The sequence below is a fragment of the Ptychodera flava genome, chromosome 15 (assembly GCF_041260155.1).
Source record: "Ptychodera flava strain L36383 chromosome 15, AS_Pfla_20210202, whole genome shotgun sequence".
NCBI classification, from domain to species: Eukaryota; Metazoa; Hemichordata; class Enteropneusta; family Ptychoderidae; genus Ptychodera; species Ptychodera flava.
In genome coordinates, this window is record NC_091942.1 from 27,449,188 (window position 1) to 27,471,066 (window position 21,879).

At 36.7% G+C, this 21,879-nt stretch overlaps 1 protein-coding gene across 1 annotated transcript in view; it reads right to left on the reverse strand.

Annotated features, from left to right (window-relative positions):
* Positions 1-1,980: 1,980 nt before the first annotated feature.
* Positions 1,981-21,879, reverse strand: part of LOC139150765 (E3 ubiquitin-protein ligase rnf213-alpha-like) — a 45,759-nt gene continuing 25,860 nt past the window's right edge. Inside the window, exons 25-54 of the mRNA XM_070723161.1 lie at positions 21,059-21,230; positions 20,516-20,690; positions 20,093-20,187; positions 19,364-19,558; positions 18,983-19,105; positions 18,601-18,727; positions 16,828-17,066; positions 15,814-15,896; positions 15,388-15,521; positions 14,716-14,802; positions 14,208-14,411; positions 13,598-13,761; positions 13,241-13,463; positions 12,926-13,096; positions 12,642-12,814; positions 12,321-12,449; positions 10,910-11,072; positions 10,558-10,643; positions 10,246-10,375; positions 8,187-8,380; positions 7,516-7,692; positions 7,187-7,322; positions 5,963-6,169; positions 5,480-5,622; positions 5,004-5,227; positions 4,527-4,790; positions 3,966-4,331; positions 3,103-3,250; positions 2,540-2,856; positions 1,981-2,165 (exon numbers count right to left, since the gene is read on the reverse strand). Coding sequence (XP_070579262.1) covers positions 1,981-2,165; positions 2,540-2,856; positions 3,103-3,250; positions 3,966-4,331; positions 4,527-4,790; positions 5,004-5,227; positions 5,480-5,622; positions 5,963-6,169; positions 7,187-7,322; positions 7,516-7,692; positions 8,187-8,380; positions 10,246-10,375; positions 10,558-10,643; positions 10,910-11,072; positions 12,321-12,449; positions 12,642-12,814; positions 12,926-13,096; positions 13,241-13,463; positions 13,598-13,761; positions 14,208-14,411; positions 14,716-14,802; positions 15,388-15,521; positions 15,814-15,896; positions 16,828-17,066; positions 18,601-18,727; positions 18,983-19,105; positions 19,364-19,558; positions 20,093-20,187; positions 20,516-20,690; positions 21,059-21,230 — 5,234 coding nt within the window. The remainder of the gene's footprint in view (positions 2,166-2,539; positions 2,857-3,102; positions 3,251-3,965; positions 4,332-4,526; positions 4,791-5,003; positions 5,228-5,479; positions 5,623-5,962; positions 6,170-7,186; positions 7,323-7,515; positions 7,693-8,186; positions 8,381-10,245; positions 10,376-10,557; positions 10,644-10,909; positions 11,073-12,320; positions 12,450-12,641; positions 12,815-12,925; positions 13,097-13,240; positions 13,464-13,597; positions 13,762-14,207; positions 14,412-14,715; positions 14,803-15,387; positions 15,522-15,813; positions 15,897-16,827; positions 17,067-18,600; positions 18,728-18,982; positions 19,106-19,363; positions 19,559-20,092; positions 20,188-20,515; positions 20,691-21,058; positions 21,231-21,879) is intronic.

A 21,879-nucleotide genomic window follows, 5' to 3' on the forward strand; every position in this document is an offset into this window, starting at 1 on the left:
CGAAATATGCGTAAATTACCAGAAGTGCTGCCTACTGGCCCTTTCATTGCAATGCCTCAAGAAGTTTTCGATAGTTTCCATAGATTTCAGGGATTTCAAATCCAAATCTTCACCAAGGGCCTGAAAGAATTAGAGATTCATTGGCTTTTACGTTGCAAGGGGCACATTTACAATGTGACTGTTAGGTTTGCGACTGGTACAATTTGTATATACCTTTAAATACGATCTTTCATTTCGGTAGTTTTCATAAGAATGAGATGGTGAACAAAAATGGGTTTATGTCATATGTCATATTCAATAATGAAAATGTTATCCATGGTTATCACCTCATGTTTTGCCTGATATATTATAACGTGGGAGATGTCTGAAACCTCTCACCTTGCTGGAAAATGAAACTCTTGTTTTCGATCCATAAGCATGTTTCTCGCGTATCATATTATTAATTTGCAGTGCATGGCATGTTAGAAAGATTATAAAGAGACACTTCCTTTTTTATTAACTGCACATTTTTGTGCCGCACGTTTTTAATGAGTAACTATCAATAATTTACCTTGAAAAGAAAATTGCATTTCTTTATATTTTCATTTCCATCCTTTGTGTTGATAAGGCACACATGGTCTACAAACATCTTCACTACACAGATGCGCACCCAAAGAGGTCTGTTAAAAATAATAATTGTGAATCACGTAAGACTTTCCATTGTTTCCATATTGGCAGAAGCATACTTTTCACGAGCCATAATATGTAACATAATGCACTAACAAATGTGAAAAAGGCATGTTCTTTAAGCGTAGAAATACAAATTGAAGTATAGTAATTAATAACAGCTTACCTGCAATTATGGATGATTGTTCTACTGATCCCATCATACATTGCTGCATCTTCGTCTTCTTTTTCACTGTCAAAAACTCTTTCAACAACTTGCTTTGCATGATGCACCCTTTTTAACCACAGTAATCTTGCCGCTGTATCGTTCAGCTGATCTTTTTTAATATGTAAACTTTCCAGCAAAGCCCTTAATGCCAAAGAATCTAAAATCTGAGAAAGGAAAATGGACCAAGTGACTTTTGATTGCACGGGTGATTGTTTTATTTTCCTGGAATGACCACCCCTATTGTTTGCTTTTCAAGATTCTAATATACCCTTGGCAAAATGGAGGTTGACAAATCAATTATGAAGTGAATTGCAATCTCAGTGACCGTGTTGTCATGAAGCTCTATGCACAACCCTGACACGCTTTTCGAAACTCAAACTGCTGTCGTTTATATAGAACACATCAGTTATTTCATTACCCTACATGCATAAGACTAAAAAAAACAAGTTCTTTAAATCTTTCTTGAGTGACATTGACGAAAAGCAACTTACCATGGAGTCGTCCCGACGAAATGATCCACAGATAACATCACTTTCGGTGAGAATTCGGACGATAGAGCAGAAGTTCTCCAATCTCACACGCACTTTGTGGTATGCAACTAACATGGTCGGAATGTTGGAAACAAATTGATGTGACTCTTGTTGTTGCCTTGCAACGACTTGAATTCCATGTATAACATCCTAATTTAGTAGAACACAATATTACAATGTAAAAGCATGAACATGCAGCACAGAATTGCTACCTAACATCATTTCATCTGAATATTTGATATGATGTAGATATAATTGATTCACTTTCTATAAAAAATCTAAACGAGACCAACCGTCCATTGTATGCCTTGTATCATACATAAGAATATATCTCTCAAGTTGTATTAGGATTTAAGTTAACTCAATTTTGCTTCGGTAAATGATCTATAAAAGCTGATGTAGTGACATTATTCGAGCACCTTTATCAATGAGATCAAATTGAATTTTTGGTAATTAAAGGTAATCTGCCGTACGTCATATTTTAAACACTTATTCATTGTGTAGTAGCAAGAGCTGCAACGAATTATGCTGACCTTGTAAACTGTTTGACCACAAAATGCGTCAACAATCATACTGTTATCTTACCCGGATAATTGTTTCCTTCTGTACTTTGAAAACAATGCTGATAAAATCGTTCAAGTACTTTTCCATGAACTCAGCTTGTTCTTCTTGCGTTCTTAAGCTTTGATTTAGCGTTAATCCGATGTCCGAAGCATCCCACAGATTTCGGAAGCAGTCATTTACGCTCTGGTGTGTTGATACTGGAAGGAATATGGTAGCAACGATGGAAGAGTTTAATCACGTTTCGCTGTCATTGAATTGAGGGTCATGTGCATGTCCACGAAACGTACCGGTCACAGAGCTATGTTGCAAACATTTGAAGCTTGCAGAGTGTTTTGAGAAGACTATTAAAAAACATTTTTTATCAAATACTGACATAGTAAATTTCACAGAGAATCTACTATTTTAGCATTAGCGATGGAATCTTTCAGGTAGTGTAACCTTTTATATAAATATGCCAACAACAAGTGGTGAAACAATATTTTTCACAATATCGTGCACAATCTTTTAAGCACATGTCCAATTTGGGACTTCATTAGCTCATGCAAAGGAAAGGAACTACTTTTTTCCTTACCTGACATTTCTAAGGCATTGCTCCACACGGCATGGACATGTTCTGTGATTAGTTGAGAGAAGGGGCATTGAGTAGTGAAGGAGTACCCACAGACAGGTATGGTTTGCCTTTGTTCTTTCTTCAACTGTGAAACAATAGCCTCATATGATATATTTGATATTCTCCGATGTCTTAGAATGTCAAGCCAAAGTCTGTGTACCCAGTTGCTAGGAGATGACCTCGTAATCAAGTCCAAGTTGTCATTTCGATCACTGAAGGCAATCACTGCTGCTAACAGTGGAGTCACTGTTCCAACCAAACTCTGCCAAACGGCTTTCCTGTAAAAAGAACCATATATGTCAGTCCCTTGGGATATCAAAGCTGTTAGATGGTTGTAGAAGAGGGTGTACAAAGAGAAAATGTGTTATAAACATTACCCCTAATCGTGTCATCATGAATTATCAAAGGTTTTTGACTTTTTGCTAAAGAGAGCTGCATGTCGCTGGAGGAACAATGCATGTTGTCAGATAATTACGCAATTGGTAACATACACTTATTTGAAGAAACGATCCAAAGAAGCTCACCTGAATGTACCATGTATTTGTACCTTTTCGCCAGTAAGTGCCTCCTTAGTCAACCATTCAGATGCCATATGACCTACTCTCTCATCTCTCTCTTTCAGAAGTAGATATATACGTTCCTTGAGAACATCTACAAAGGATACTTTGGATTCTGCAATATACGAAATACGGCCACCTTTACAACTTCGATGTCATAAAGCAGTCACAATGACACAATGTCTGTACATCACAGAACGTTCATTTCCATAAAGCATGTCTCAATTTACGTGAAACCAGAATGTAATTTGTTAAATTATTGTCTAGATTTCGTCATTTAAATAAAGTTTGAAAGTAAACCGTCGCCTATTTTCCAGGATAGAAAATCCTTGTCGAGTTAAGATGACTAAATACCGGTTAAAAGATAAATTTGCGTAGGACATAAATATTCCAAGTACATAGAAATGGCTGATCATAATAGACTAAGTATGTTAAATTATTTCACATTTTTTAAAACTGAGTGACACCGAGTGACTGAGTGACATTAATACAAAACCAATATATATTTACGTGATGGTATAACCTCGACGTTCCACTCAATAAATGGTATTTAGTGAAAGATGGGGAAAATAATATGTGACAGGGTTTAAAGAGGCGTATTTGCAATCGAAGCATATTGTTTCCAGATTGCCAGCGTTGCAATGGTATCAAAGTTGACCGACATTTAATACAAGATGTGCTTATCTCAACATTTACATAGGAGCTTTATTATTGCGTTGATGCATTTAGAGCTTTATCGATTGTTATTTCACTGTTATTTACAATGCAAAGCACTTTGTCACTAGTGCACATTGAAAGGCCATTAAATTCTAATTTATTTAATATATTACCGCAGGAAGAGGAATCTTTACTGTCTCTGAACAACTTTAGGAGAATATCGATTCTCTGTGTTGATCTATGTGTTCTATTTTCATCATCTTCGAGCATTGCAGAGGATGCTTGAATACAACTCTTCAGCAGGGCATCAGTATCCAAGAGAGCCTTTTTGGAGTGGCTGTGATCTTCAATGCCAGTTTGGTCACGTTGAACCGTACGTTTTGACCAATTATCTGATCTTAAAAGTTCCTCTGTCAGATGAGAGCCATTTCGAGCGAGGTCAACCTCAAAAGGAATGTCTGTGCTTGTGTCAACGTCATCCGTAACATGCAGATATTCGTCTGGACTCAGGTTTTCAAAGACAGTTTCCCTCAAGACACCTATTTGAGTGAATGTGAGGATATGAAATGTATGTAAAATTTACTTAAATACATGTAAGAAACTAAAGTAAGTCGAAATTAATCTTCCAAACAAAAAGGATGATATTCGGTTGAAATATGCTGTTAGGTAAAAACAAAAGGTTGAGGATACATTATTGTTTTCCTGATCATTGATGGTGCAATTAATGTACGTACCATTTTCACATGGCTGTCGAACAAAACCGCATTTTACATCCATTTCATCTTGTTCTTTGTGTAACAAATCCTCCAAAACGCCTGAGTCTACTTCCATCACATTGATTCCTCCATTGCTTGTATCGTGGCCAGTCTTGGCCTGAACTGATTGGATGTCGCTTTCAAAAATCATACTGACGGGCTGACTTTGAAGAGATGTTATCTCAGGTCGATTTGTTTGCGGGGGTCGAAGGTCATCGATATGGACACACATCCATTCCCCTCCTTAAATGGCAAACATAATACATTTGATGTAATGTATAAGATTGTGTTTGCATAAATCATGTATGCATTTCATTCATGCACGACAAAACAATGTGTTTATCCAATCACAAGAGTGACACTGATCTGAATTTTACATTATGGTACTTCACTGTACAAACATAAGACGGACAAATAAACAAGACTCAAGATAAGACACTCTGTTGCTGCTCTTACCTTGAAGTCCATCAAAGGTACCACCAGACGTCCTCGGTAGTTGAATGATGTACACAATGTGCGCAGGTGGCCATGCTTCTTCTTCAGCTTGTTTCATTGCATCATCTCGTTCGTCGTGCACAATGTAACGAGAGCAGGCTATCAAATTGTTGTTTTCGTTGCCCGATTCACACTGCACAATTAACATTCTTTCTTGCGAACGTCCGGAGTCTTTGAAGAACTCCCTGAGGAAAATAAAACATGGCGAAATCGTCTGATCATTTTCCTTCTATTTAAAATGATTGCGACATGAGAAATATTACTACGACATTCATGGAAGTGCAGAGAATTAAATCATGGCTAGGTATATACTAAACATTCTTTGTGATGACGAAGATCAACAGGTGGAACACTCTATGACCAATACAAGCTCATTAAAATGAGCCATCTTAAAATGTAAGGATGAGCATCTAGACTACACATCTACGCATTCTTACCTTACTTTTCTGGTGAATTGTTGTTCAGTTTGAAATTCCTGTAGATACAAAGTCTGTATCATAAATGACTTGAAACCTAGTCTAATAGTTGAAGCAACATCATTGATGTCACGTCTTGAAAGTAGTGTGGAATGGGTCGTTACCTGTTTCAAATTAAAATGTACAATTTGGCACAGTATTAAGAGTTACAAGGCAATTAACAGTCGTGTTTTACAATTAGGTATATCTAGGTAGTGAACAGAGGTTAATGAAGATGTCATTCGCCCTGTTTATGCATGTAAGCTACCAAGTTACCCATTTCTGTATAGGGGACTGTGAACTGTTTACGAAGAAAAATACCAGACCTTTATGTTGTAATCAAATCAACCTCAAAGAATTAGAGTAGTGGTTGTCGTCACTTCAAATATCATTCTACCTTCATGAACCTGTAACTCTTTCCACAATCTTTATAACAATGGAGTTTCCTAAACATGCTATAAATACCTGTGCAAGAATTCCCTCATGTTTTCCTCTCTGCTCTGCCAGATTGACTTGAAACTGCAGATACTGAGCAAGGCTCTCATGTTTTTGTTCTTGGAAGTACTTGTTCCATATACATTCAGCCTTGCTACAAAGTCCTGTCTCTGTTAGACGTGCAACTGCATCTGGTGTAGAACTTTGCAATAATATATCTTTTGACTGTTCAAACACCTGCAAGAGGAGTTTAAAAAGATCAGTAAACCCCGATATGTCAACTGTTTTACGCCTGGAGTTGTATCCCAGGTTAATGATTACACATTCAAATCACGGCATACTTACGTCATCGTTTTCTTTGACTTTGTGTGAATTCTCGAAGGCATGTTGTATATGTTGTTATGCATGTAGCCATTAGTAAGGTTGGTATGAACAAAAGTCTAGAAAATTTGATCACATAGGGAACACAGAAAGCCAGACGTTGATAATTTACCTGAAAAGAGTCATAACTGAAGTAGCGACTAATGTAACGACCCATCCCACACTATAGTAGAAAACGTTTCAGTTAATTTATTCAATGCATAGTTTTAGCTAGGAAGTTAAATATTGTGTGACACTATTGTGAATTTGAAGGTGAAAATTGCATGTGACTTTTCAGTCACAACAGTTACTGAATCACAAAAAATATTTGGCTATATTATCTATATAAAACGCTTTCCTTGTGCCAAGGTAAGATTAAACATGTTCACGCATGTCTATAAAGGAATAGCTATTTTATATCAAATGAATGCTTGAATATTGAATAATGCCATACTACAAGTTCATGTAAATTGATATATATCTATTGCAAATCCTCTATGTATCATTTTGTGTGACGTACTTAACGACTTTCGACATATGGACAGGTGAAGTTATGTATTGAGTAATTATTAGGGCCAAAAAATCACGATCTATCTTATGTTATGTCATACCTTAAACGGAAGTCTACAAACATGGGTTTGTATTGTATTGTTCAGTAACAACTGGCTACCAAGGGCATTGCGAGTAGTGCTAAATTTATTGTCTAATTTTAACTGTAAGAGACAGCCACTAATGACATAGTGCGATTGCAGTTAGCAGTTGTCTTTCGCAATCACATGGCATGGTCTTGGGTACAAAATGTCCCCTTCAATGACTCATTTATAATGGCTGAGAATTGATATAGGCTAAACAATGTAAAATTAAGGAGAATTACTGAAAACACTATTAACATACCTCCTCATGCCAGTTTTCTATTCCTTCGTCTGCTTTATGTTGACCCATCTTCAAGCACACTTGCAGAACTATCGATGCTATGGTGTCGTTGTTGAATCCAATGAAGACGTCTTGCACTTTGAATGCTGTGTATGATCTATGGTTAAAAACAGGTATTTAGACAATGTCAAAGAGAAGATTGTATTATCATATATAGCTAAACGTTCTCTGATATGTCGCAAAAGACGGTATAATCATTGCAGGAAGGTACAAGTTTAAACAAAACTTTACTTACAAGTGCATAATAAGCTACTGAATTAATTTGAGTTTTGAATCTTGCAGATACTAACCTAGAAGTTGAGGATACAGTAGCGAATGTTTTAGTCCACTTTTCGAGTCTTTTTACCACATCTAATTCATCATCAGTCAGCATTGTTGACATAGCTAGGAAATGCTTCTCAAGGCGGTTGATCAGAGGAATAGGGAATCTCTGCCGAACGTCATCCTTGTCTGCCACAACGATCAGTCTGCAATGACAGATAAGCACGCAAATACGGTGTTTATTTTAGAGTATTTATAATATACCATTACCTGTTCGCTTATGTGATTATATTAATATATGACTGCATAATATTTGGTAAATGTGTGTTCAACTACGATGAACAGACAAGCAAGGACATTAGTGACCACTACCTATCTGACATATAGATTGATATATGGCGGGTGCCACATGTGGGGCAGGATGCGCTTACTATTTTCGAAACACCTGATATCACTTCTTGGTCTTATGCCCAGAGGTCCATATATCTTTCTTTCATGAATATGACTTTGTTTGTGTACCGTCTATTTACTGTCTGTTCTGTGCTGTTTTGTGTCTATGTTTACAGCTATTATCTTACAAATTCTGGCCTACTATCATTGGATTATGGATTGCTATGATTGCGATTATGTTGCTGTACAATATCTGTCGAAATGAAATTGCTTTTAAAATGTTGTAATGACTATAATACTTTTAAATTACCGAAAATCCTTGTGAACTCTGCATTTAACCCTGTGAGTTCCAAGTCCAAGGTCCACATATCTCTGGCCTCCAAAGTACACATAGTACTGGTTCAAAGCATCATACAAACTCTCATACAGGTTTTCTAAATTCAGAAGTACAACAGTTCGTCCAGTTTCCATACATACTTTGATGCGGTTGATGTTTCGACATACCTGTAAAATAGTACATATATACGATGACACTACTGTTCTGTTCTTTCAAACGCACGCTATCCATTATACATGTAAGATACACATGCAATACAATGTTGAATGAACTAATGACGGAAGAGATGACACTTTGCTGCTGTTGTGCATTTGTGTTTAGAACGCGTGTTTGTTCCAAATAAGCAAGTTTACTCACCGCCGTTTAGAGCTGCATGTGCACCACACAAGCACGTTTTCTTCTTAAATACACATGAAATATTTTGATATCTCAGACATGTAAACTGTCGCATAATTTAATCGTTTCATAGAAAAACAACAGCGCAACTGGCTTTCGAAAAGACATCATAAATTTGTTCGACAAAAATATCGGGAGACTTTGGTTTTGGCAGAGGCATATCACTAATGGCAGATCATTTTGTGCCTGTTACTATCTCTTACAGGTAAACTGACAGGCGATTGACCAAAAAGACAACAGAGTTTTTTATCAATGACTAGATGATACGACAGCTGTCATATCTCGGTTATGAACTCATATTTAGTGCGTATTTATAAGAGAAAACGTGTGTGATGCACATGCATTGTCACGAGTCATTTATTCGAAACATAGAAGAAAATTGCAAACACATGAAACACAGAATGCTAGTCAATTTTTCGGACTGTTTTTGTGTTACAGTTGTCGGGTATAAATCAAGTCACTACAATAGACGAGTATCTCGTCAGAGAGTGCATATTTAGGCAAAACAATCTTTTAATGTTATAGGTATTTGACTTTGTAAGTTTTCCTTAAAGGGCCATTATTTGTAACTTTTAACCATTTTTTACCTCGGAAAATTCCATGTTGGAGGCTCATATTTGTTGCAAAATGTTGTTTTACGAAGAAAAAAATATGATTAGTGATGTTATAGCCACATAAAACTGCTTATTTTTTGTTCAAACGTGTTGCCCTTCCGAGCTCGTTTGTTGACGTCTGGCATGCTCAGCGTGCTCGGGAGAACGCAGATATTTTGACGCCGCGATCACGCCAGATGTACAAGTTCACGTTTATTGCAGGATCAAAACAACATTGCGTCGTGGATTGCCAGACATCTGGCTACGCAACGTGCTCGGACAATGGACTACGACGTAAGTGCCGGGCATAAGTAATGAATATTTATTTTGAAATTGCTGTAAATGGCTCGCGCAGGTGCAGAAGAATGCCTACGTTGGAATCCGCGTGTCAATAGAGTTTGTATTTCTGTCCGGACAAAAATTGAAATTTTCGTTGTAAAATCACATGTTATTTAGTTGTAGGGCACGTAATGTTTCCGAATAATATGCGATTCTCTGTTATTTGACAGGCTATTCAACATGAGCCAGTGATCATTTCAATCAAAACTAACGGAAAAATCGCAAGAAGATACAGCTAATGGAACTTTAAGATAGAATGCGACTCTGAAACTTTTCCAAGTCTTTTCTGATCTACAACTTGTGGGGTCTCATTTTGAAGTCTTTGGAGAAAGAAACTTTTACCGTCTTAGTTTTTTGAAAATCGAAATTTTCATCTTTCTCCCAAGAATTAATACCGGGATGGCGGCCATTTTGAATTTCAAATATCGGTAAATCTTGGGTAATGTGTTTCTCTAGTACTAACTTTCTACTATGACCCCTGATATTTATTCTTCATTTTGAAAAAGAACGATTGAAGGATTCCTTAAGGAAAGTTTGAGCAAAAGTTTAAGTGTTTCTCTTTCGAGGCGCATACTACCCTAAAGTATATGTTAAATTAACATATTGAAGTCAACACGTCTGGATTGTCATTTGAAACAAGACGAATAACTTTGATGATTGCTCATTTGAACAACATACAGAGTGGGTATTGCAGTGATACTCACCTGAGTATATTCGAGATCTTTGGGAAAACTGCTCCCAAATATGATGACATTGCCTTCTTTGAGAAGCTGTTGTTGAAGAATGCCAAGTGCTGCATAGTTTTCAGTCAGAATAAGCAGATATCGTCCTTCACTGAGAAAGACAAGAGAGTTAGACCGAATATGAACATATGTTCCTTGAGTATGATGATCAACAAGCACTCATACACAAAACATAAGAGCTGTCTGTATCCCTACGGACAGTGTAGGATGGAAAGATTAGGGAATGAACGTTTGACGCATCACTCACTTTGAATCAGTATTCTATGCGCTTACCTGTCCACTTTCAGTATATTTTCAGGCAGACCATGCAGACTGGCTCTGATAAGATCAGAAGGGTTACAATCAGGATCATTGGCGCTCTAGAGAGGAAAAGATATGAGAAGATTTTCAAAATTCTTTCATAACCGTTATATCCTTAACACATTCCATTTCACATGGTATGCAAATCATTGTTTGTTAATTTCTTCTATACCTCTATGATCTAAAGATACTTTATATAGCACTGCAAATGCAATGTTAAACACATACAAATACTGCACTGATCGATTGGAAGTTCAATCAATAATGATCGTAAGTACATTAAAGGAAATCTCCAACTTTAATTCATACCAAAACCTACACTCACTTTTGGTTCGTCCATGGCAAAATGATTGGAAAGCTCAACAAAATTTTTCATTGGATCCATGCCCTCAAGGCCATCAAAGTTACGCCTGATCGCATGTTCCAGTTGACGCCAAGTTGGAGGGTCATTTGACGCCTTGGAGAAACCATAAACCATCTTGATGAGACTGTCAAATATATAATTGAACAATGTTGGTTTTTGATATCAAACAATTTTCGTTAGTATCCATTTGAATCCAAAATTTTCATGATACAGCCCATTTCACGAGAAACACTATAAAAAATTGAGACCTGACGGCCATCATTTCATGACAATTATTTTTTTTATATCCAGATACATTGACATACCTTAACCAGGGTACAGTAGATATCATATGGTTTCATAAATGATCGACATTGCCATTGATAAGATGAAAACATAAAGTGTGATCTTTGCTTATAATGAACGCTTTTTGGCAGGTATCACAAGCTGGTAGATAGATACGATATTTCTCTTCGACAAATGATCGCCGATGGCATCAGTGGCATTGGACATTGCTTGGTGACTACAACCTATTTGACTTGCAGATTGATATATGGCGGGTGCCACATGTGGGGCAGGATGCGCTTACTATTTTCGAAACATCTTACATCACTTCTTGGTCTTTTTGCCAGAGGTCCGTATATCTTTCTTTCATGAATTTGACTTTGTTTTGTGTACCAGTTCTTTACTGTCTGTTCTGTGCTGTTTTGTGTCTATGTTTATAACTATTGTATCACGAATTTTGACCTTGTGTTATCGGATTATGAATGGGTATGATTGCAATTATTTCATTTAATTTATATAGGGTGGAGGCCGCATGTTTGGCAGGGTCTGTACACTCTTATCCTTTCTTGATTGAATTTGACCGTGTGATTTACCTTATATATGCTTGTTTTGCTTGTCAATTAGCTGTTATATATTATGTTTGGGTTTGTAAACGTTACGATATTACGATGTAACCCTACTTGTGACTATTGTGTATGACTGCATGTCTTATGCTAACATGTTTCAAAATGGTTCCTCTGGCTGTGATAATTGGCAGTTCAAAATTTGGCTACATTAAATTTGTAATCGCCTACGTCACTCTGAAATTCGACATTCAGACATCTAATCGGAATACTGCGTATTGAAGTCAATTAATAATTCAACAATTCCGATAATATCCTAAAAGCAAATTGGTCCGGAAAATTGAAAAAAATACTTCACAGCATCACACTAAATGGCATATACCTTTAAAACATATTGACTACACTTTATTGAGTAGTTACATAGACTGTGCCATTGATGATGACTGTGTTGAATTCTGACAAAAACTGAAACAAACGGTAAATATGTCTCTAACACATGTCAAAAGACCCGTATTCAAATATTATTCAAACGTTTTTGTGCCCACCTGTAAAAGTCCCGCAAACCAAAAAATTCTCTGCTTTGTTCGTCATATAGCTTTCTGTAGCCTTTTGCCAATGCAGGAAGGAGATGATCAATGTTTGGTGAAACCAATTTGTCAGATGAACATATTCCCCTGAAATTACAAAACAAGGTTAACATCGTAACAAAACAAAACATAAACTGTCATTCAAAATTTTCAGAATAGGCTTCATTGGTCGTAAATCAATAATTACACAATGTCTTTTTATCTTCTTGTATTTATTTATCACCGGTATGCTATAATCATGGAAAGTAATCGTTTGATGGTGTCAAATATCAAACTTACTTGGCACTGTCAATCAATTCTTTCTCATTTGGTATTCCACGTGAAACAAGTATTCCTCTGTTCATCTTTGCTGGATCCAATGCCCAGTTAGAGATTCCTATGAAAGCTACCTTCTTATGTGGAGGTGGATTGTCATCTTCGTCACAGCCATACTCCAGAAGGGGGTGTAATGTCTGACGAAAAATACAAGGACTCTGTAAAACTTAAGTTTACAATTACCAGACCAGAGCAAGTAAATGCTAAACTAGATGAATTGAACACTGTCAATGACGAACTCTTCTTACCTTAAGAGGCATTTTTGGCGAGTCTTCTGCCAAACCAACTTCATCTAACACCACAACTGACACAAACCGATCAAGATCTTTGTCTTCCTGAAAACGACTGCATTGTCGAAATGTACCGACGATACCTTCTGGGGTTGACAAAGGGCTGCATTGATAGGATACCATGTGTATCTGAAATTTAAGAATTAGATATTGTATAATCATGACAAATGAGTTTATTGAGAGCACGATATGCACCGATGGTCATCAAATTTACCAACGTTATCAAATTAGTCATAGTCTGTCGGCACGTAGAGTTGAAGTTTGATATCCCACCTGTTTAAATGTTTTGTACAATGGTGATGCCGCTGCTTCACCCTGCATTGCATCTGCAACTATGGTCTTTGCCAGGGATTTAGAACTGCCTGGTTTACCAACCAAGAAAAGTGGTATTCTGAGCTCAATGCACACCACCATCATGAATACATTCTCTTTTAAAGCAGCATTCCTGGCAATGTTTGCTCCAAGATCAAGCTCATCCAGAAACACATCTTGACACCTAAAATATTGTAATAGAATACATTAATATGAAAATAACTTATACATGATTCAAAAGTAACTTTGGCAATCTTGCAATTATACAGCATATTATTTCAGTATAATTCATCAGTGTCTCATGAATGACCGACAAACCTGGCGATTTCGTCAAGCATCCTATCTGCTCCATCGGGTAGGTTGCATGGCGGGCAAAATTTTTGCGCCACTCTGTCTCTGTATGATTCTCTTTCCTCTTGTAAACAGGCATGATAACACACTCCGAGTGAGAGCACCATAGCTAATGTCAACGGGTGTAATGGCTGAAAGTACAAAGATACTAGTGTTGGTTCTGCTGTTGATAATAAGAAGCGTTCATGTGGAAAGATACTAGATGATTCAAGTTTAACTGTGGAATTTTAGTGAAATCTTACAAAGAATCGGAATTTTCTAAAATTCAATTAGGTTTCTGATAACTTTATACCCTTTCCAGTTTTTAAACAAATCTTCGCAGGAATTAATGAACAATATTTTCTTAAAGAATTATCAATAGCTTTCTTATTCGGCAGTGGATATTCCTCTCACTAGTTGCTAGTTGTTTTAATAGTGCGGGGATGGTCATTCTAATTTACAGACCTAGAACCTCAGAAACCCTCCAGATTCGCGAAGATAAATGTCTTCATTTGCAAGAGTTTCTGATAAATAAATTTTCTGGCTTACTTTTAATGATGAGGTATCTCATCATTTTTTTTGATGATGTATGCTTTACCTTGTACTTATCACCTTCGTCACTTTCATCAGTGAAGCTCTCGTCGTCATCGTCATCGTCATCATCATTTCGTGCCTTGTTTTTCTGATAATCTTGCTTTCCCCTTTCAGTGACCATTTCCAATATCTCACCGTGATTATAGAACCACACCAAAACATTCATCGCTCTTTCTACGTCCCTTAGACTCACAAAGCTGCATTCATTCTACAAGCAAAATTAACAAATCGACATGTACGACTATTCTTAAAATCAATATAACATTATGAATCACTACTTTGCCCTGGGTATATGCTTATCACAGATATGCATTTGGAAAGTTAAGAGAACTCTCAAAGCATCATTACTCCTGCATGATGACCTCGTTGGCGATTTGATCATAAAAGGGTCTTGTCACGATAATAGAAAAAGTACGCCACATCTCGTTACCCTGCATTAACATGTCTCGTCTTTTTACAACAGATATGTTCGGATATGCAATTATAGTTACGACTATGCAAGTGGCACTAACCTTTCTCTCTCTCATAAATCTCTGAGACTCGGCTAACACAGAAGTGATCATTTGCCGTCCATCTGCAGGTATCTTCTTCGATTGAATCTACCTCGGAAAAATGAAAAGCCACGTCAAAACATATATGTCAAAAATCGCTGATCTCCACTTGCGCTTGGAGTACAAGCATTGATTTGGAGAATGTTAACTTATTCGAAAATACACATGCCATGTATTCTCTTTGTATTATATTGAACAACTGTATGTAATGGACAAATTTGCTGGACAAGCCAATGTCGTTGATGACAAGCATAGTCGGTTTCTAAAGACTTTGACGGAGCGCATCCACCCACAAAACGTACTAGTCCCAGACATTGTAACCAGTTCAAATTTTCCTGAATAAACCGTTGTCGAATGTAGAAGTACCTCTCACCTCTACTATATAGTTGACTGTATATGGCGGGATACCGACAGCCATGGACAGCAGCGTACCTACCTGGTGATCATCGACGACCTTCCTACCGGCAACACTAGAGTAACAATACCTTGAAAGTATGGTTGAGCCGTTTTGTATCCGATATATGTAAACTTTATACAAGACTAAGCTTACACTGTTCAATCATTGTAATACTGTGGAGCTACTATATTACACAAAAAGCTGTCGGAGATAATGCATGCAAAAAGTCAACTCACGTATCTCTCGGCTATCTGTTTGATGTAGAGTTCTTCCACGTCATTACTCAGTTGACCAAAATCCCACACTAATGGTAACATGCTAGGTGGCAAGGCTTGTACTCTGTAAACTAACTGTCGTAGGGGAATACGACCTGCAGAGAAATAACATCCAAATTTTACAATCCTTCGGAATTTCCACCGAAGAAGTGAAATGAATTCTCCTCTTCTGATCATGAGTGTAATGCATTTGGCAAATGCTTTAATAATAAGACGAATGTGCTACAATGATTATGAAAACACACCATTTGGTCATTCATTCGTCGGGTAATAACAATGCAATAACATGGCAACGACATGGAACAATAGTTATACTTAATTAAAATAATAAATATATAAATCCTTGCAATAAACATTAATCCTTGCAATAAACACATATATCCTTACCAAGTTTGTCATCTGTTTCCTCTGCCTTAATATGGTATCCTAAACCTGCTTCCTCTAGGCGATTTATCATTTCCGTTGTATGCCTGAGGAAAATGGAATTGGATTAAGGTACAACTATGTAAGTGTGTCCATTAAAGAAACTTAACGGGGTATATTGCATAATTTACTTCATGGTGCCATGTCACTAAAGACGAAAATTTCAGCATTCAGCGATAAAAAAATTGGCTACTACAAATTCAATGAGTGATTAATGACAAGATTGAATGACACTGGCCCTTATCAATCAATTTTAGTAATAAAGGTTATCTTGGGGATTCTATTTTTAATATCAAGAGGTTGCCCAAAAAGGAAGCTCGATTGTTTTCATAATGCCTTAGGTTAAGTTGGCAGAGTGTCCTTCGAGCTCGCTATTTTTGTTGTCGTTAGATGTGAGCAATCACGTATTAAGGTAGAACGCACCTCAGGGACAGACATTCGGACACTCAAACTTTTACAATTCTCTTCTGATATACGGCATGTGGGGATTCATTTTAAAGCTCTTGGTGAAAGAAAACTTTTCACCGGCTTAGTTTTTCGAAATTCGAAAAAAAATATTTTTCTCCATAGAGTTAACACAGGGATGGCGGTCATTTTGAATTTCTAATATCGGTAAATCTGGTTAATTTGTTTCTCTAGTACCAAAATTTTCACGGTAACCCCCTATTTTTATTCTTGATTTTTGAAAGAGAATGGTTGAAAGATTCCTGACGAAAGTTTGAGCAAAAGTTTAAGTCTTTCACTTTCGAGGTGCATACCACCTTAAGAGCCCTTGAAGGAGTCTGCGAACATGTTTTTTTGCCGTCGGGTAATTTTTTGAAGAGCTATAACATGCAACTTTGGTTTCTTACATAATTTGCATTTATCTATCAAACCTTTTCATTGAATTTTATGGTAGTGATGGAATTCGAAACTTGATCATTTTTTGTATTTGCTTCAGCTTTGCGCCTGACTACTTACCTTACGATAAGGTCTTACCTTCTGTATGGGTTACAAGCTGCGACAATTTTCAACGGATTTGTTCCCTGAGTCAATTGTTTGCCGTTCATTCTCCTGTCACACATGACTTCTTTGATGAGACCAATGGCCTCAGTTGTGTTTGCTTCATCAAAGAACAGGACAGTGTCTACATTATGTTTATCCTTGTTCTTTCTCGCAAGTTCCTCTGCTTTTCCCACTTTCTTTGTGATGTCACGGGCAGTTGTACCACCATGGACCTTCAAATTAAAGTCGGGCAAATTTTAATGTGGCTTCATGTTTAAAAAACGTCCGGGACGGCAACGATTACATGATTGGAAGGCTAATTAATCCGATATAGCTGATATGTATCCTCATCCACACCATTTACAAAACAGTTGGAGGAAGAATGGGTATTCAAAAAGTCCCTGATTGACTGGAACAAGGTATCAAAGAAGAAATGTTTCAAAATAGCATGAGCGAAAAACACTACATACTCAATCTTTTCACATTCTGTCTTATGTTCAAATAGTTCACGAAGTGTTAGTAGCTGAGAAAAGTTTGTATTTTTCACTATTGGACATCATATATTGAAATATGTGCCAATATGGGCTTTCCTTAAGGCTGTCAATTAGGCTAAAGAACAGTAATTAATTTCCAAGAGGCCAGAACAGTAGCATGGGGCTAAATTTTCTTGTTATAAAACATTCAGCGGCACACATCCCATTAACTGGTCCGTCAATATCTGCTGCAGTATTGAATTAATCATAGTGTGGGCAGGTCAACTGAAATTTGAGTCTTGCAGTGATAAAAATAGCGTCCAGTGTAGGTTCAGGCTCATTACTTCGATTTCCAGCGTCCATATAACTCAATATATTACCACAAATGCTGCAACCATCTTTTACAATGGTCCACATTTGATTCAAGCATATAATGATCTTAGCAAAAACGTTTCAAATCCAAGCTCAAGCCAAACGAGAATCAATGTAGGTAACAATCAAAGGACAGCACCTTTTTACCCGAACTATCGTCGTACCAGGAAGTGAATTACTGTTCTTGTAGCAACAATCATGATAAAGATGTCAAAAGGTTACAGGTTACAATCGAGTGAATAGCGAATGCTGCCTATCTTTGAAGAAGATTATGAAGCATATGCTAAACTTTGGCGTAAGGGTACCATTTGGCTTGCAGGATTATCAATCTTATAATGCCATCTTGTGATGTAGGGTTTTTGTAAATGACGAATTTCTGTGCATTACTAGTAAATGCCTCAGAAAATGTTATTTCTTCAATAATCACGTTATATCATCATCATCGTCGTCATTATCATCATCATCATCATCATATCTTTATAGAGTGTCTAAATCCACACTAAACCAGTGATCACAGACGCTTAGATAGAGAGTTTTAAAAAGTGACAGTGCAGAAACATTTTTGAAAGTCTACAACATTGAAACTAGAAGTAAAGAAGACTGATCTAATTTTTAAAAGGCAGGTCTGAAAGGTTGGTTTTGAGTAAACGCTTAGACGTATTAAAATCTAATAACAAACAGATGTTCAGCGGAAGAGTGTTCCACGATTGGCAGTTGCAACTCTAAATGCTCCTTTACAATATTTCTTAGTTCTTACTCTGGTCAAAGAGAGTTTGCAATGCTTGGCCGAACAGAGATTACGCCTTGGGGGATAACGACATTCCATTTCTGTGATAAATTTCGAAGAAGAACCATGGATATATCTAAAACTTATTATTAAGTTCGTAAATGTTTACTTATAACAGGATGCTTACTGACTTACCTTCATCAATATCATGTTTTTAGGTCCATCTGAGCCCGAAATACCTGCTTGTAATTGGCACATGAATCTGACCAGTCTCGTTTTACCACATCCTGTTTCTCCCATTACAATAACTGGAATACCACACCTAAAAACCAGGTACCATTTTATGGTTACACATTTTTGCCACAACAAATACTGCCTTTACATAAAGTTTTTGACACGGGTAATTCACATTTAAATGCTCAAAGAATACTTGTATGAACATCTCTTGTCATGGTTTTGAACTATGATCACGATCATCATAAGTATATTACTTATTGTACATGCGTGATATAAATGAACGAAGAAATTAACTGCTGGTAATATTGCCATCAAGCTTTCAAACATTGAGCACGCTCACCGAAATCTCATGTGTATGGCCAATATTTTCTTGACATTGTCTGTGGTAAGTTCATATGTTTCATCTGGATCGTGCGGCCAGTCGATTCCCATTACTTGGCAAAGCTGTTCGATTTTTCTATCTCTGTAGAAATATAACATCGTTGGCGAGAAAAGAATTGTTTAATTACAGTTGGTGACAATGGTACTGTGACAACGCTTGATAAAAACCTTTAACGATCAATATAAGTGAATCTCAACTTTACAGAAAAGTAACACGTATATCCATGCTCCCCATGGTCTATTCTGTTGACGTTAATTGACAGGCAAATTATGACTGATAATATTTACAATTAATGTCCCTGTGATGGAGCACTACGGGCGTGATAACATGTTTATTTACCTTGGCTGTGCATCAAAATCTTCTCTAAGATTGACTCTCTGAAGTGTAAGGCCACCTCTCAAATCCCTACTCATGAGATTTTGCTCTAATATCTCATTTGAGGTAGGATCCACCAAGGAGCCGTTGTCATCGATGTAAAAACCAAGAAACGTCATCGTGTGATGGTCATGGTTAAAGAATATGTAGGGATGCGGGCTACAATAAAGAAAGCAAGGCAAGACGCATAAGTACAGTGCTTATGACTTTTTATGGTAAATACACCACTTTGTGAACAGAATAAAGATCCTATTACTGCTTTTGTGGTGCAGTTTTTAGCTTTATGATACCTGATGACAACTTTTGTCCTTAATAACACGTTTCCTATTATATTTGAATAGAAGTAATGTATTGAAGATAAATAAAGTTCAAAGTCAGCTAACAGTGATTTATATAACCCATTGAATTTTATCACAAAATCATTATGCACAAGTACATTGATATGCGATTTCTGTTACCGATGTCGAGCCCATTCGTTGGATACCCAAACAATCAGTCAAATTGTTGCTACGATGTTGGAACCGAATTATGTTTAATTACTGACACACATACGAAGCAACTCGGAAATGCCAAAGTTTGAGAATTGTAGCAATGAATGAATGATAGCCATCATCTAACATGAAGTCCAACATCTGGGCAACTTAGAACTACCTGTTGAGTTAAATGAATGTGATTATTAAACAGACAAACTACCTGTTTTCCCATCTCCTACGAAGTTGAAATTGAGCTACGTCATCAAACTTGGCAGGACCTTGCTCGGAAATATTCAATGATGGAGTTGCAAAGTCCTGGTATAGGAAATAGACAATAGCAAGAACAAACTTGGTCGGATGCATATCGTGACACCGTGATCTGCACATGATACGAATATTAAGTAAAAATGCTTGATAAATTTGGTAACGTCCGGCGAGATTTAGCTCAAATTCAGCTCAAAATATTCTCATATGGCTACAACTGTGTATTGATAAACGATAAACCATATAGATATATTTTAATATGAACAATATAGGCTACAGTTTCTTCAACTGACGCCTGATATCTTATAGATTGCGACTCACGGATAATTTCGTTGTACATGTCACGTACTAGCTGTCACTTCATAATGACAACACAAACCTTTGACATCTGCATCATGAATCTAACCACAAAGTTCAGGAATCCATTCAATCCAGTATCACTCAGATGACTGGCGTCGCAGAAGGAGGAGTTTTCACAGTCTTTGAGTTGTTCATTGAGGAAACATACAAAATTTCTGAGTTCAGCCCATGAAGGATCAGCAACTCCACAATGTCTGCATTGAAGAATATCAAAGGATTAATATGTCAGCATATTTTACAATAGTTTAGTCCCATCCAAAATTTCTGTATTTAGGTAGTATAAAAACTTCCATTTTCAAATTGGTGTAATGGTTTTAATATTAAAGCATTCAACATACTTGAACACAAATGTAAAATGATTACTTAGATAAGATTGAGCTGGAAAATACATTATAATGTTGAACCAATATCAAGCTCATAAGTGCAAAATGCTTCGTAATAGGTTTGCAGTACTTGTCGTTTTAATGGAAAGATTAACGGACTTCAGACCTTTGTAAAACAACGCTTTAACATATTAGATACAACGTTTGACATAGGTACAGATTCGTGTCTCGGTGTTTACCTCAGAAGAACTCCTAAACACTGGACAGGATCACCTTCAACTTGGGCCTCTTTGTAAGTGAAATTGTCCAAGTTTTCTCCACGGCTGTGTCTGACAAGATACTGGTACGCTCTTTGATAACTGTCGCTTCTAAACTCGCGTTGGTCCATTAAGGGGTCTTGTTTAAATTCATCTGAAGAAGCAAGCAACATTTTCAGAGACTGCATTCAGTATTTCATGATATTTAAAAACCTTTCACCTACAGAAATATGATTATTGCTTGTAATAACACTTGAAATCAACACAACTATCCAGAAATGAAATAACACGGATAAGTTTTAGTACAATCAAGTAATCTGTAATCTATATTTTATGTTACATGGCACGTCTTTTCTGTTTTCAAAAATGTACAAGGAATTTCTCGACATCAGTTGTGATGAAAATACAGTAATATGTGTATGAAGTATGTTGTGAATAATTACAGTACTTTGAAATATAAATGTGAACATATCCTGAGACAAATTGACAGCCCATGTATATAAAGGTACAATTTCCTTATCCACAGATGTGAAATATCGACTCGATACCATGACATTAAACTTGTAATGACAGACAAAGTGACCATCCGGTGAAAACGTTAAATGCACCACAACCAGCAGACTGATTAGCAGAGTCTACCAAATATTGCATAGTTCTTCAGCATTGTTCGAAAAAAATTGATGGAGGAATACTACAGATGTGAATCTGCATAAAACTGTTTGCATCATACAATCGCCGCCCTGTAACCATATTTGACTTTATTGTGAATCAATTGACGTACGCATAAACGTTTATATAGTAAT